This window comes from Semicossyphus pulcher, unplaced genomic scaffold, assembly GCF_022749685.1.
Source record: "Semicossyphus pulcher isolate SPU_LCO1_2020_fin unplaced genomic scaffold, fSemPul1.0.p SCAF_15, whole genome shotgun sequence".
Taxonomy (NCBI): Eukaryota; Metazoa; Chordata; class Actinopteri; order Labriformes; family Labridae; genus Semicossyphus; species Semicossyphus pulcher.
The window spans coordinates 9,542,935-9,557,797 of NW_027211659.1; the positions used below are offsets into that span (position 1 = coordinate 9,542,935).

At 40.3% G+C, this 14,863-nt stretch overlaps 2 protein-coding genes across 6 annotated transcripts; one reads left to right on the top strand and one right to left on the bottom strand.

The window, feature by feature from the left end:
* Positions 1-794: 794 nt before the first annotated feature.
* naxd (NAD(P)HX dehydratase) lies at positions 795-7,843 on the bottom strand. 5 transcript variants are annotated; one of them, XM_069663831.1, is made up of 11 exons: positions 6,457-7,364; positions 5,848-6,306; positions 5,462-5,612; positions 5,332-5,377; positions 5,154-5,242; positions 3,488-3,596; positions 2,865-2,915; positions 2,663-2,767; positions 2,435-2,555; positions 2,171-2,294; positions 795-1,477 (listed from the first exon to the last, which is right to left on the bottom strand). In XM_069663831.1, the coding sequence occupies exons 1-11, from the start codon at positions 6,965-6,967 to the stop codon at positions 1,327-1,329; spliced, it is 1,917 nt and encodes a 638-aa protein (XP_069519932.1). In that variant the 5' UTR covers positions 6,968-7,364; the 3' UTR covers positions 795-1,326. The 5 variants fall into 5 exon arrangements, with proteins under 5 accessions (XP_069519932.1, XP_069519930.1, XP_069519929.1 ...); XM_069663829.1 differs by lacking the exons at positions 5,848-6,306; positions 6,457-7,364 and adding an exon at positions 7,772-7,843; XM_069663828.1 differs by lacking the exons at positions 5,848-6,306; positions 6,457-7,364 and adding an exon at positions 7,591-7,758.
* A 1,527-nt stretch (positions 7,844-9,370) lies between these two features.
* On the top strand, positions 9,371-14,631 carry rab20 (RAB20, member RAS oncogene family). The gene is made up of 2 exons (XM_069663519.1): positions 9,371-9,736; positions 13,506-14,631. Exons 1-2 carry the CDS (start codon positions 9,547-9,549, stop codon positions 14,102-14,104), a joined length of 789 nt encoding a protein of 262 aa, XP_069519620.1. The 5' UTR covers positions 9,371-9,546; the 3' UTR covers positions 14,105-14,631.
* The last annotated feature ends 232 nt before the right edge of the window (positions 14,632-14,863 follow it).

The window sequence follows — 14,863 nt, forward strand, 5'->3', positions numbered from 1 at the left end:
CCCTGTACTGTGAAAATCCACCAGATGTATTTTTTCAAGACTTCTCAGCATTAAATTTCTGTTTTTACATTTAAATGTACCTTACTTAGGTGCCTTGAACGCTTCTTTCAATGGGGTTTTATCCCATTGAAATGCTGCATTTGAATGTACTTTGCCATAAAAAGTCTTTATAGGAGTTAAGGTCGGTTTAAAAAGTGCTGTTTTATTTTAACTCATTAGATAGCAAAAAGATCTGTACATTTTACAAGCTTTTATGGCTTATAAAGCAGTATGTACTCACTGAAAAGGAGCATTTCAATATGCCTCAGAAAATGTTTCTACACAATTCTGCAGCATTTTACTTACTAAAGCACCAAAAACAGCTTTTTTGACTAATGATACATCTTCACAGATGTGTTTTAATGTGAATTGCATAATACAAGAGGCTAATTATGGTAGACTTATCTTTATAACTATCTTATCCAGCAGCACAGTCTCTGCTGTGAGTTAAATTTCCTGAAAAATGTTTTGCTCTGTTTAAATGTTGAACAAGGATAAAGCTATAGCAACATTGCTGTAAGAGTTAACTTTCCAGCTACTTTGTTACTACTTTGTGAAACTGAACAAACAACATAATTTCTATCGCTTTGACATACACAGTATTGTTCCCTGGTCCCACTCATTGTCGGCTGTCCACGACCATGGTGTGTTTTGATGTTCCAAGTCAAAATTGTCACCCTGTGGCAACAAAGGAAAGTAACACACTGCTTTAATTAAGTTATTCAAAAAGTCGCTCACACACAATCTTATTTATTATTTATTTCAAAATTGAGACAGGTTTCTGGTTTACTGTGGACCCATTTGTCTTAGCATGTCAGTCTCTTTGGTGGGCTGGGGAAATAATTGCTACCTTAACATGTTTGATGAAAGCCTTCATAATACTTTCTGGTCATAGTGTTCATTTTATGAAACTTAAACACACTTCAGTGCGTACTTTGTTAGGGCTGCACTAAAATATCAGCACGTCATTGGTATAGGCCAGTTAAGGCTTTAAATTAGTTTTTTCTATCAGACATTTCTGCCAATATGACAGGCCAATAAGATGCTACTTAATTATGCTATTGTACATGAGCTGTTATCTTTCAGATAAACTTAAGCCATTCACCACACACTGTGATACAGTAGGCAGCAGTGTGCACTTTAAAATGTTCCTTAAAATAAATATGGCATGTGCTACATGTAACATTTGGTTAAATTATTCCAGGAAAAATGTACATTTTGAAAGGCATCAAATTGTCAAAATTAAGTCTGCTTTTAAAAACAACAATTTATTCATTTAGTCTGTTTTCAGCTTTCAAATAGCTTTTTGAACGCTGTGCCGATCTCCTGGATCATGTCCGATGTGGTGGTGGACCTGCCATGTCGCTGGAATGCTTGACTGTTGCACTGTCTTGTGAGAGAACAGGCCCCGAATGCTGCAACCATTGATGGATTAAAACTGGAGCCATAAAAAAAAAAGGATGGATTAGGAAACACAAACGTTTACATGTGAATATAAGAAACATCAGGTGTGCAACTTAAGATTTTATAAAAATAAATATGTGCTGATTATTTTCTTTATCTTTTAACCAATAGAAAAGGGTCAAATGTATGGTTTTACCGACCAACAGTCAGAAACTCAAAGACACTCAGTTCTCTATTGTAGAAGACAAAGAAAGCAGCATATCCGAAAAACACAGGGACTGACGTTTATTAAAAATAGTTGAATATTAAATTCTAATTTGCAGATTGGCAACTTAGATCAGACTAAGATATGAATGGCCAGAATGTTTCCCTCTCTTTTTTCCTCTCAGGGCTTCCGTAGGTTGTAATTTTCAAATCTTGTCAATTACTACTTATGTTAAATTTATTGTTCCTCCTCGATATTAAAAAGAAATAATTCAATATTCAATAAAAAAAGAAGTTTCAGGATCCTTCAGTTTTATTCCTCTTACATGCTGAAATGAATCAAAACTAATGGGGGCTGAACAGGCAGAAGATTAACCTAATACTATGTTTAGAAATGGTTCACATACTGTAAAGTTCATGCATTTTCTAAGTAATGTCAACAAAAAAACACTGGAATGGTTTATAACATTTGCTTTATGCTGCTAAACAAACACGTCACAAAAATAAGCAATCATGCCTTCACCTTTTGACCACTCCAGCTGCAGAGGCAGCGTGAGCCCAGTGTGCCAAAGCTCCCATAGACCCAGATAGAAGATCACCTTGTCCCCCACACCGTCTCCCACTTCCTTCAAGGCTGCACGAGATCACTGAAAACAACAAGTCACTTTTTAGATAACTGTCAATAAAAAAAGTATTGATTCACAGAAATGGAAAAGGTGCACGGTCGGCGGGGGCAGCTTGTCTCATGAATAACGTTTTTTAAGCTGTATGTGGGCTTGATACTGACCTTTGCTGCCATCTGTAATGAGATCCTGTTCTCCTTTTAGCACCACAGTGAGGTTTCCCATGGCTACGCTGAGCTGCATGACGCTGCGCTGATGATCACTGCCGTCCATAGGCTCATGGTGCTGAGACAGCGACACACACAGATGAGACAAAAAGACACACCTACATTAACATTCATAAATCATAAGCCGTGAATTAGAGGCTGACTTGACTCTGCTGAGAGACCCACCAGTGCCTCATACAGTCGCGTGAACTCCATGAAGTTAGGTGTAAGGATGCCCTTCTGGTACCCTTGAATAACAGATGGTTGCTGTGTAACTAGCCATAATCCGTCCTGATGAAAACAAACACACACACGCAGACAATTAGTGATTACATATAGCTTTGCAAATAAATTCCCGTCTGTTCAACAGCTGGAACTTGAGACTTACTGCATCAATGACTATAGGGATGTCTCTTGTTTTAGACTTCTCGATCACCTCCTGAAAGAGAGAAAAAAAGTGTCATCTAGAGATAATGAAAAATTAAATGGCATCCACAAAAATACTCAAGCAATGTTGGTCTAACAAGCACTGTAATGTTCTCTTTAGGCTGCACTAAACACAATCTTAAAGTACACGTGTAGATGTTTCGTTAGTCAAATCAAAGTAGGACTACAATTCAATCTTAAAAGTTTTATGACTGAAAAGATCTTCTACTTTCAGGTGTTTACATTTCTTTAAAAACACTGGGGTTCCAAGCAAACAGCAGTGTAGACGTGCCCGATTCAGAGAAAGCTTTAATCACCAGCATGAGATCTTTCCTTTATTTCTTTGACATGCTCCAAGTCTCCCAGTCATGTGTTCTGAGTAGAATTAAATTGACATTTACACAGCAGTCAGTCCGAGAGCCACAAACATAAAGAGTTTGCGTTGTGCAGCTAAAGATCATTACAGTGTTCTCTTTCACGACTGTGAAATCCTGACTTTAGTTTGATGTTGTGGTTATGTAAAGCAGCTGGCCTAAGAGGAGAGAGAGTTTTGAATGCGAGGGAAATTAAATGTGTTCCACGTGCCTTGGCTGTTTTCAGTAACGAGTCTTCTCTCCCTAGTCCTGGTCCCACCACAAGGCCGTGCAGTCTTGGGAGCCATTTCTCTATCTCTTCCACTGCATTAGGACTGTCCCTTGATACACACACATACAAACAAAGACACACGTGTGTTAGATGTGTTCGAATTTCTGAATTAAGTCCAACGCTAGTAAAGCTTTTTTGCTCTTTTATGTCTTGCGCATAAATTATCCTGGTTTAGATTAAAAAAAGGACACACGAGGTAAGGACAAGTGAAAAGGAAACGACATGTACCTGCCTTTATAATCACAGTATTTGCATATCCCATGTGCAAACATTTGCATATTTGGCAAAATGTCGAGCAGTGATTGTTGGTAGGACATCTTATTTTAAATATCTTTGTTGTGTTTCAATGAAGCATAAAAGCAAATATACAATTTCCAGTCGGTTAGGTACATCTTACTACAACTAATGCGGTCTAATATAATAATAATAAATAAAAATAATAGCAAGCCTGCATTAAATCCAACCTTCCGAAGTTTTGTCATGTAGTTTATAGTGCAGGTGGACTGCATTGCATTTCATAGGGACTTGTTTTTGTTATTTATTCTACCCTTTTTGATATAAACGATGTCGGCATAACGCAATACAATTAAACAGCATCATAACCTGCAGCGCCAAAATGACCATACAGCTTATTTAACTCGTCTCTAAAACAGTTCACTTTCAGTTTTAATGTAAAATCATCATTATAAATAAAAATAAAAAAAGCGGAACCTTTCATACAAAACTGGTCGACAAATTATTGCACAATCTGACCTAAAACAGTTTTATAATGCTACTTATAATAGGACTGTTTTAAAATGATACTGCATTATTACAGCTTAAAACAACTCTTCTAATGCACTCTGAATGTGTAATAATGTGTAATGCAGCTATCTACACTACATCATAAATACAGGCATAGACGTTGTAGCCACTCGTGGTGAAGCTGAAATATCTAAAAGCCTCGTATTTAGATTTTTACAAAATAAAAGTACAAACATTAGTGTACATAAAAACTAGGGATAGAGCGATTATCAGCCGGGCCGATTATCGGCGCCGATATTCGGCATTTTGACACATATTGGCAGCTGCCTTTTTTTTTTTTTTTTTTAAATCCGACGGCCGATAAGAGTGCAGAGTGCTCACACACACGGCAGAGAGGAGGAAAAAGTTAATTTCTTTGCAAATTTTATTTAACTTTGTTTTATTTGCTTAATAAAACTTCAGTTATTTATTTAAATTTTCAGTTAACTTTATAAGAGATGCTGCTGACCCTGGGAACTCCCTGCGCTTTTTGTTTGTTTGTTTAATAAACATATGCTTAAAGGCATTTAAACAAAGTTAAGTGTTGGAGTTTGTATTATTCAAAATTTTGACGCCAATATTTTCACTTTTACTGCAAATGATTATCGGCTCCAAATATCGATTATCGGCCTCCTTGACTACAAATAATCGGTATCGGCCCTGAAAAAACCATATCGGTCTATCTCTAATAAAAACACACATATTTAATGTAAATATTTACACACATTAATCCTCTACAATCAGATTGTTTTCAGTGATAAAATCCTACAAAAGAATAATGTGAGAATAACATTAAAATTGGTCCATGTGTATCTGCACTTACAGGACAGGATGCACTATGAGCTCAGGGCTGTATGACTTGATTACAGTTGCAGCATCTTTGGTGCAGAACACGTGGGACAGGTCGGCTCCCTGGAGACAAGAACACACAAAGAAAGGGTCATTTCCAGACTAACAATCAAAATAAATCTGTCAGAAACATGACCAGAAGTATTACTCACTGCTTTCAATGCTGAGATGGCAGCAAAGTACGGAGCTCCTGTATAGCTTTAGGGGCGGAGATGAAAAGAATCAGGGCAGATGTTCTATAGAAGAACAAATTGAGGACGAGCTGCTGTTTGTGTGACTTACTCTTGGCATCCTCCGATGATCCCTATACGTCCATCTTGTCCCTTGTGCTTTTTGGATGTCAGCGGAGGGACTATGTTCTTTACCAGTGAGAGGAAGTCCTCGTCCATGCCTCTGTGTGACGAAGTCCCGAAATTGTAGTAGCGTTCAAAGCCTGAGGAAAAAAACAGGGACAGTTTTTTAGCCCGAGTCTTAAATACAATATTGCAGAACTTTTGTAACAGCACAGATATGAATGTACTCTGAGTAAAGACACCAAACCACCTATCTAAAGAATAACAGTAAAAAGAAGTGACAGCTCCATCCCTGAGCTTTCACCTTACAGCTGATATGCCAATTATTTCTGTTGTGTATTCTCACATTTCACCTCCAGGCTGCACACATGACACCGAAACTAATACCTAATGCCTGAGGATCGGGGCTCGAGAGATGACTTTGCTGTGCGAAACAGTCTCTGTGGGGTGAAGGGCGTTTGCGATGACTGGACTGGCCATGTGTACATGATGGAGAGGCACTGGAGAACACAGGAGTGCGGGTAGGAGGACTCGTTTTGGAGGGACTGGCTGCAGAGCCGGGTCTTGCGGAGGAGATGCTGGAGAACATCTGACCGAGCATCTGCAGCATCTGCAGCTCCCTGGTGTGTTCAACCTCTCTGCGACGGTCCTCCGCCTGCAGGCGCTGCTCCTCCATCCGGTAGAAGTTGTCCTCAGCCTGGGCGCTCTGCTCCAGGAACTGCTCCATCAGTTTCTCCATGGGGAAGTTGGTGCGCCGCTTTCTTGGTCGTTTTGGTGTTCTGGCTGATAAATTACTGGTGGACTGGCTGCTGTTATGTGCTCTTACAGAAGTGCCTGAAGATGAGAGAGGCGAGACATTATGTGATGCAACTTTGAGCATATACAAAAAATAAATAGGCATGGTTTTAGAATTTATAAAAACATTCTGCATCCATGAAGTGCAAAAGAACCAATTATTGTGGATCAGGAAGGAGCACTTACTGCTGTTTCCGACTGTGACTTTAACAGGAATAGAGATGGGAACAGTTGGGTATTCCAACTTGACTTCAGTCTCAGCAGGGTAAGGACACTCCCCTGTGCTTTCTGAATATGCATCTTGAGCATCCTCTCCATCCTCCTCCAGGCCATCCCCGGCCTCCTCTCCTCCCGCCCCGCTGTCTATGAACTCCTGAGGGTCAAGAGCAGGCCGGTTGCTCAAAATCCTCTCCATTGTGTCATAAAACTTACAAATCTTGTGATACTGCCCGTTGTTCCGTAGATTACCTTCCTTAGCTAACAAGTACTGTCTCTTCAGGCTTTTGATCCGCACCCTGCATTGTTCGGGCGTCCGTTCAAACCCCATCGCACCCAGCCTCCGGGAGACATCGCGGTACACGAAGCTGTTTCGGAAGTTTCCATCCAGAGCCGTCTGGATGTCCTGCTCCCCCCAGATGTTCAACAAGGTCCGCGTCTCTACGTCTGACCACAAGAAGCCCCGCGTTGTGTTTGCTTGCATTGCGGATCCAAACAGGCTTGATTACGTTGTAACCTCCACCACAGGGAGCTGACTGGAGATGTTGACACTGCGGATTATGATGGACGTCTGGTCTGGGTCTTTGCTCCGAGCTACATCAAAGCCGCGGGGCGCCGCTATCCCAAACAACGTCAACAAAGACAATTTGTCATTTTTGTATTTTAGAAAGACTTATGGGGGGAATAATTGTAGTTTTCGACTTGGGAACCATTACAGTAGCTTGTAAATAACAACTCTTTGTATGCTAGCTAACGTAGCCGTCTATGTTTATCCTTTCACGTCGTTAGCTAAATGCGTTACGCAGAACTTTGAAATAAACTGACCTAGGTTCAGTGTCCCGAGCCCTTTCTCAACCACAACCCTCATAGAGGAATGTTCAAAACTGACCTCTGATCAGTCCTCTGAGGGTAACTTCACCTTTCTCCGCCCGCTCCTCCGCCCATTCTAGGTGTCTGCAGGGTCCTAAAGGTCCCGTTTACACAGCCAAGTGGACTAACCTGTCAACAACAATCTTTAGAGCCTTTAACAGCGTGTAGCTTAGCTAACGCGACAGCTACCAGGGCGTTACAATGAAGTACAATTTGCTAACATTTCCTCCACTTTACCTTTGTCGTTCAAACAGAGCAGTGTGGCGACAATCGACAGCACAACTGTGATAAAGCAAAAGACGAGCGTCTGAATCTGCTGCGGCATGTTGTCATTCATTCTTTACTCTGACAGTCGCCACCGACACTTGAAGCTGCTGCACGAGCGATAGCCTCTCTTGTTGAACACAGTTCTTCTTACCTAAACTGGACCCGCGTTTCAACGCTGTCAACTGCACACAAATGGTCCTGATCATGAGGCACATTAACCCAGAGATTGGTACAGGAAGAAAACAGAGGGTGCTGCATTCAGAGGCACCTCGGATACTCCAGAGTCAAGAAGGTTGAAATTCATCCGGTGACAGCCACCATAGCTGAGCAGCCAAAAGCGGTAGTTCTTTAAGCTGCACTTCTTTCAGTGGCCGCTAGATGCTTGTTGGAACGGTTGGAACATGAGCATACTAATGTCGCCCCAAGGATGTCCTAACAAAATGTATTTAATGACCATATGAAAACAAACACATTTTAAACATTTTTTTTCTGTCCTATCCTTAACCTAAGAAAAAAGTGCATCTATAACTGTACTCTTTTTCCGACGGATTTTCTTATTTTACTTTTATTTATTTCTAGGTTTGATGTTGTTTCTCCTGTACATTAGTTTATTAAAGTTAATACTGCCCCCTTGTGGAATTAAAGAGATACAAACATATTTTATTTGCACGTCTGGATTTTGTTTGCAAGAGTGATCATAATGCTCCTAAACTACTCTTTAAAATATTTCAGTAAACAGAACATTTTGCTGTTCTTACCAGATGATTCTGTATTTCATTCTCATCCTAAATAGTATTAAATACCATTAATAAATTCAAGCGTGCTGGCAAACTCCTATATGAAAACATAAAAGCAAAGGCCTACTTTTCGCTTTTTTTCACTTTCACATATTATTTAAACTTATTGTAACACCTTGATAAATTGTAGGCCTAAAATCTGATAAATTGTAAGCTTAGCAGAAGAAGATGACATCTCCGACCCAGCAAGTGTCACACTTATTTACGACAGTACATGAACGCAGCACAAGAGTCGATGAAATTGGAATTGTTTAAAGTCTTGAAAGTCAGCTTAAGATATAACGTGTATAGTATGGAACTCGCACATAAAGTTATTGGTATACTATTTTAATAATTAATTAAAACTAAAACCCTTCTGTGTTAGATTGTACACTTAATTTTCACAAGGACCTTTCAAGTGAGAAAAGAAAGAGACAGTGATTTATTTCTGTCTGGAGAACAAACTTATTCAAGAGTCTTAAGTCGTCAGCATCAACTTTTTATTTCTGTGTCATCATCAAGCTCGAGTGTGAACACTATGACCTACTACACACCCACCCACTTGTGCGATCCAGTGAGACCAATCAGCAGTTATAACTGTGTTACTAATGCCCTGAGCTTAATCTGGTAGGTGGGAAAAAACGTACGCTCTTACTTTGCTGCGTACAAATTATTTCTTCTTTAATTTATTTATTCATTTCTGCTGATTGAAAGTCAAATTTAATTTAACCGCTTATATTTTCATATAGCATGCACTAATTTATTTATTTTAAGTGGTTCCACCCTTGTGTAAATATATTATTTTCACTATATTCAATAAACAAAACCAGACTGTTGGGGGCAGTAGTCTGCCTGTGCAAAGCCTTACAGGCCTAACCCAGGGAAAACTTTTACCCTTTACGTTTAGCTCTGGACTTACTTCCTGTTTCACCTCAGTTACTTTTAGAAGTTCAGAGTTAGTCAACAGACTGAGTATGTGCCTGCGCTGGAGAATCACGTTGTAACAAATTAACTTTGGTTCATATAATGGCGTTGGTCAGAGAAATTCGCGACCAGCCTGGTATTAAGTTTACGAGCTAGACCGTGTTTCCTGTCTACGATAAAGTAAGCAGAAAAAAAGCTCCCCTGTAGCGGGACCCGACCGAGCATCATGCCCGAGGTGTCCAAGATGAAGAAGCCCGACGTCAAGGTGGTTCTCCTGGGAGACATGAACGTGGGGAAGACGTCGCTGCTCCACAGGTACACGGAGAGGAAGTTCAAAGACACCATCAGCACCGTCGGAGGGGCGTTTTTCCTCAAACAGTGGGGACCTTACAACATCTCCATATGGGACACAGCTGGTAATATCTCCCTCATGTGCTTGTTTATTCCACTGTTCTTAAACTCTTACCAAATTTCATTCCTCTGTTTTTATCATCTGTGTTTACCTGATAACACGCGAACTCACCACCTGAGGCAATCACAGGCATGTGACTGCTCAGTCTGTAGCTTTAAACACAGCCCTATCTGCCTGGCACTCTGCTACCTGCCTCCGCATGTTATGGGTTATTGTCACATATAATACAAAAGAACGGTTCTAAATTCCAGCCCTGGAGCAAATAACAGTAACCTAACCTACAAACTATCACAGCTAAAACTTTTCATGGCAAAACAGGATAAAAACTACAAGATAATCTAACACAATATAAAGATAAACAACCCTTAAAACAACTTTAAACGTCACACACCTTGTACAATAACAGCAGGGTTCCAAAAGCTGTTACATTTTTTTAAACTGTTAAATATCTTTTAAACTAAACTCAGTTATATTACCTCAAAGTTATTAGCTACAAGTATAAGTACATTCTTAATATTCATAGAAACGTCTAAAGGGGCTTAACAGCTAGACGTAATGCCTAAATTCATTTTAAATCTATATATATAAAGTAATTTGAGCACAATGTATACATGAATACAAAGTTAATGCAGGAGAAATCGTTTTTTAAAAAGAGACTATTCTTAAAACATAGACTAAGTGCTACAAAATAAAAGCCCGTCCCTTTGTACAGTTAAAACAAAAAAACAGCCACCATGCATGAGAGCACCTGCTTACTGTCTGTCATGGTGCAATGATCTTAATACTGGTTTATTCAAATATATTGAGTGACATGATACAAGTTGCTTGTCTGTTTCCCCCTTGCTCAACAACACCGATGTTACAATCACTGTTTTTTTGTCTTGAGAACAACATTGCTCAATTTTAGCCTAATCTTACCTAATCAAATTTGCATATGTGCACATACGTACGTACACGTACAGGGTACATTCAGCCTTTGTTGTAGTTTTCTCAATAGTTGTCTGAGAGAGATAACTGATAGTTCAAGATGTTGAGTTTAGTTTTAGTGCACAACACAACTGTTGGGCCAGAGTTAGCTACATGGTGTTAGCTGTGGTCCCTGTGCAAGATCTAAAAAACACACATTACAATTCAAACAATTAAAAACAGTACAAATTTAAATAATTTGATAAACAGTATATGAAATAAAAACAACATAAATTGCAATATACCTTTCTTTCTCTTCACGTTGGAGGACGGTTCAACACTAAGGTTAAAATCAGTGATCACATGACTGGTTTGCCTTCAGCCATGTTTTAAGTTTTGTATGTATTACTCTTTAACGGAAAACCATTAAAACTACACACCTGAGAGTGTTTCCCAAACAATGTTATGTAAGCGTATGTACCTGTGCTGGGACTTATATGAAAGACGTATACCCACAATCAATCATTAAATGCTTTAAAAATAGTCTTCAATTAATTCTACTGTTTATCCTGTAGGCCTGAATGCTCAAAAACAAAGATGAATTTGCATCATAAGTTACTGCTGCGTAAAACTTCTTAGTTAGTTTGACCAGAAGCTGAAAACCCAACAATCTTAAATAATAATCATATGAAACAACTTTAAATGAAGCTGTACTTAGGAAATATTGGGGGTTGTTTCTTCAATGTTAATAAAGGAGTAGTAGCAATAGTAGTAGAAATAGATAATACCTTTGATTTGCATGAAAGATTATTTTACTGTACCTAAATAAGGCTCAACACAGCCCTGATGAATTAAGATTACTTTCCTCTTTAATAAACTGATTCGGCTCTGAGAGCAATAACTGTGATTCATCCTGTTGCTGCAGTTGAATAAGCTCCAGCGCCGCATTCCTCTATTGTGTAAACATGAATTACAGTAAACCCTCTTAGGCAAACACACACACCACAAAAGTAGAGTTGGTTAGCCAGAGCGATAAGAAAAGAGCGGCTGCATCACCACTGAGCCATTTCCTGTCAGTGCTCCCCAACTCCACGACCTCTGACTGCACGCTGGCGCGTTGGTGTTATTCAGAGAGAAACACTGGGTCAGCGCTGAGTCATTTCAAGGCTGCTGTTGTAAACAGCGTACGCTACAACGCCCCGGGAAGAGTGGCAGGTTTAAGGGTAGTCCTGAAATGTGCCGGACGTTTGGCTCTGCACATTAAAAACAGTCAGCGGCTTATTTACCCACTGATGGTGCTCTTTTCACTTGAACAGTTTAGATCCAAAGCACAGTGAAGGTCTCTCAGCTGCCTGCTCTGTTCCTCTTAATAGTCACATGACAGGGACATGACAGGAAGACCTGACTTTCCTCGTTTAACATGTCTTTCCAAACTGACATTACAAAGTACTTCCCAGAAGCACAAGGAGGACTCAGTCACTCTTACTTTGTCACTCGCCAACAGCATGTAAAACAGCATTTAGTGTATTCTGATGTTTTCCAGCAGGTATTTGTGATGTATAATGTAATAAATATTATATTAGTCAGCATTAGAGCTGAAGTAATCTATAATTTAGAGTTAGAATTCCCAACATTTCTCACTTGGTTGCCAGTTTTGAGGTACAGCGAGGTAAAAAGGTGGTCCAATGCAACCATCCATACATCCATTATCTATACTGCTTGTCCTGTTCAGGATGGACAGGCAGGAGCCTATCCCAGCTGTCATTGGACGAGAGGCGGCGTACACCCTGGACTGATCGCCAGTTAATCATAGGGCTGACACAGAGAGACGGAGAACTTTTCACGTTCACATTCACTCTTACAGGCAATTTAGATTCACAAATCAACCTGACAGATCTGACTGTGCAAACATGCAAACTCCATTCCTCTTAGTCCGAACTAGGAACCTTCTAGCTGTGAGGCAACAGCGATAACTACGGAAGAGGATTAGGGCCACTAGAAAAAATAAAAAATTAAGGTCCAATAAAAAATTGGTTTTTTTTATTCAGAGAAAAAAAGTCAGAATTCTGACTTTTTTTCTCCGGGAAAAAAAAAAAAAAAAAAAAATTGGACCTTTAATTTTTTACTTTTTTCCAGTGGCCCTAATCCTCTTCCGTAGATAACCACTGCATCCTACAGTAAATTCTTGAAAGTAGGGCTGGGCAATATGACAATATATATCATTCAAACTATAAGAAAATGTCTATCGTATGTGTTTTTTTTTACGTCGTCTCCATGGCGATCATTGCAATCCAGTCCAGATAAGGACTCAGCCCAAGCAAGTACTTTTTATTTGTCAAATATTTAATTTACGCAGGATTGTCCAAAAACAGGCTTCACCATGTGGTTATTTCATATAGAGTAATTATTTGTTAAATTACCAGAAAACATGATATATCGTGATATATATCAAGATATGAAAAATCCTATATCGTGATGGCCATATCGCCCCGCCCGACATGAAAGCTACCACATTTAGTTTCTGTTTGAAAACACATTTGACAAAAGCTTGGACATGAAAAGGTTCAGGAAGGGGAAGGGAGGATTTGCGCAGTGAATCGAGGAAAATAATGATTTGCATTATAAACTGCTAACAGAGACGCCCCCAAGGGCAAATTATTCACACACAATGTTCCCTTTTAAGAATGCTGCATATTTCAACAACAAGTGTGGGTTCTGTTTTCAAACTGCTGATTGTCTTGCACAACTTCTCTCTATACTGTTTGTCCTTCTGCAGAGCTGTTCATGCTGCATGTATGGCTGTTTAAAGTCTGTGTGTTTAAGGGGTTCAGCTTGAGGACACTGTTGACCTCTCCGTGTCTCCTCAGGTCGCGAGCAGTTCCACGGGTTGGGCTCGATGTACTGTCGAGGTGCAGCCGCCATCATCCTCACTTATGACGTCACCAACTGGCAGAGCCTAGCCGAGCTGGAGGAGCGCTTCCTGTCGCTCACTGACACTGCGAACCACGACTGCATTTACGCCATAGTGGGCAACAAGGCGGATCTCACAGACCCTAAAGCTCAGCTGTCCCCGGACTCAGATGTGACGCCCGAGGAACAAACTGAGCGCGAGGACGAGAGGACAGAACCACACGTGCTGTCTGCCTGCCCCACTCCTCCAGCCTCTCCTGCATCCATCTCTGGGGTGATGCTACAAAAGCAGGTCACTACTGAGGATGCGGTGGCTCTTTATGGGAGAATACTGCGCTACAAAGGCATGGAGGAAAACAGCAGCTTTGCTGCAGAGAAGATGTGCTTCGAGACGAGTGCAAAGACGGGCTACAACGTGGACGCTCTGTTTGAGTCATTGTTTGATCTGGTGCTGCCTACCATCCTGAGGAAGAGGAATGAGAACCAGGAGTCTCCCACAGTGGACCTGGAGGACTGCAGGGCAGGCAACAAGAAGGCTAAAGCTACCTGCTGCTAGGATCTGTGGAAGAGGGGACACAAGCAGGGACTTGTTTTTAACTAAAGACAATCAACTGTGATGGTACTACTTCTGCTCCCTGACTGAGACTACATAGCATTAACAACCTCCTTGTGACACTCTTAACACAAACACACATCCACCATTCTGTGAAGACGGCCAGAATAAGCAACTAATAATCGAAGTGTCCCGCGACATTTTAAGTATTTCTATGTAAGGAAGGGAAATAAATGTGTTTCATGATCACTCTATGCTTTGAAACCTTCCACCCTGATGACTGAAGCTGCACTTGTCTCCCTAATTGTTCCCATGGGAAAATAATAAGACACATAAGAAGTCAAACACTGCTTTTGTTCATGTTTTGGAATCACAGATTAACCAGCACTAATTGTGAGGTGGTCGGCACATTTCACTGTTTTTGTTACAGTTTCATAAATCACTTCTTTAGTTTACTCGGCTACAAGTGTTCTTTGTATTTTATTATCACATTTGTGTAAATGGTAAATCTCCTTGTTGAATTTTTAAGTACGCTGTCATAATAAAGATTTTTATTTTGCACTCCGTCTGGCCTGTCAGATTAAAGGAGCAGTTCTCCCCTGGAAAAAGTCAAAGCTGGTGTTCTCTGTAATCGACAGAAGCAATAATATTTGAAATTGGCGCCATAGCTGTGGAGAAAGTTGTACAAACAGCTCGTGGTTTCGCCCACTCTTCATTCCTACAACACCCAGCGTGCATTGCGCCCCTCTGAAAGGAACGGCC

Excerpts from the sequence above, each read along its gene's own strand:
- naxd (XM_069663831.1), bottom strand. The coding sequence starts at position 6,967 with ATGCAAGCAAACACAACGCGGGGCTTCTTGTGGTCAGACGTAGAGACG. Across the intron at positions 6,307-6,456 it reads TAAAGTCACAGTCGGAAACA|GCACTTCTGTAAGAGCACAT; the intron begins GCAGTAAGTGCT and ends TCTCATCTTCAG. Across the intron at positions 1,478-2,170 it reads GCAGCTGGAGTGGTCAAAAG|TTTTAATCCATCAATGGTTG; the intron begins GTGAAGGCATGA and ends TTATGGCTCCAG.
- rab20 (XM_069663519.1), top strand. The coding sequence starts at position 9,547 with ATGCCCGAGGTGTCCAAGATGAAGAAGCCCGACGTCAAGGTGGTTCTC. Across the intron at positions 9,737-13,505 it reads CTCCATATGGGACACAGCTG|GTCGCGAGCAGTTCCACGGG; the intron begins GTAATATCTCCC and ends GTGTCTCCTCAG.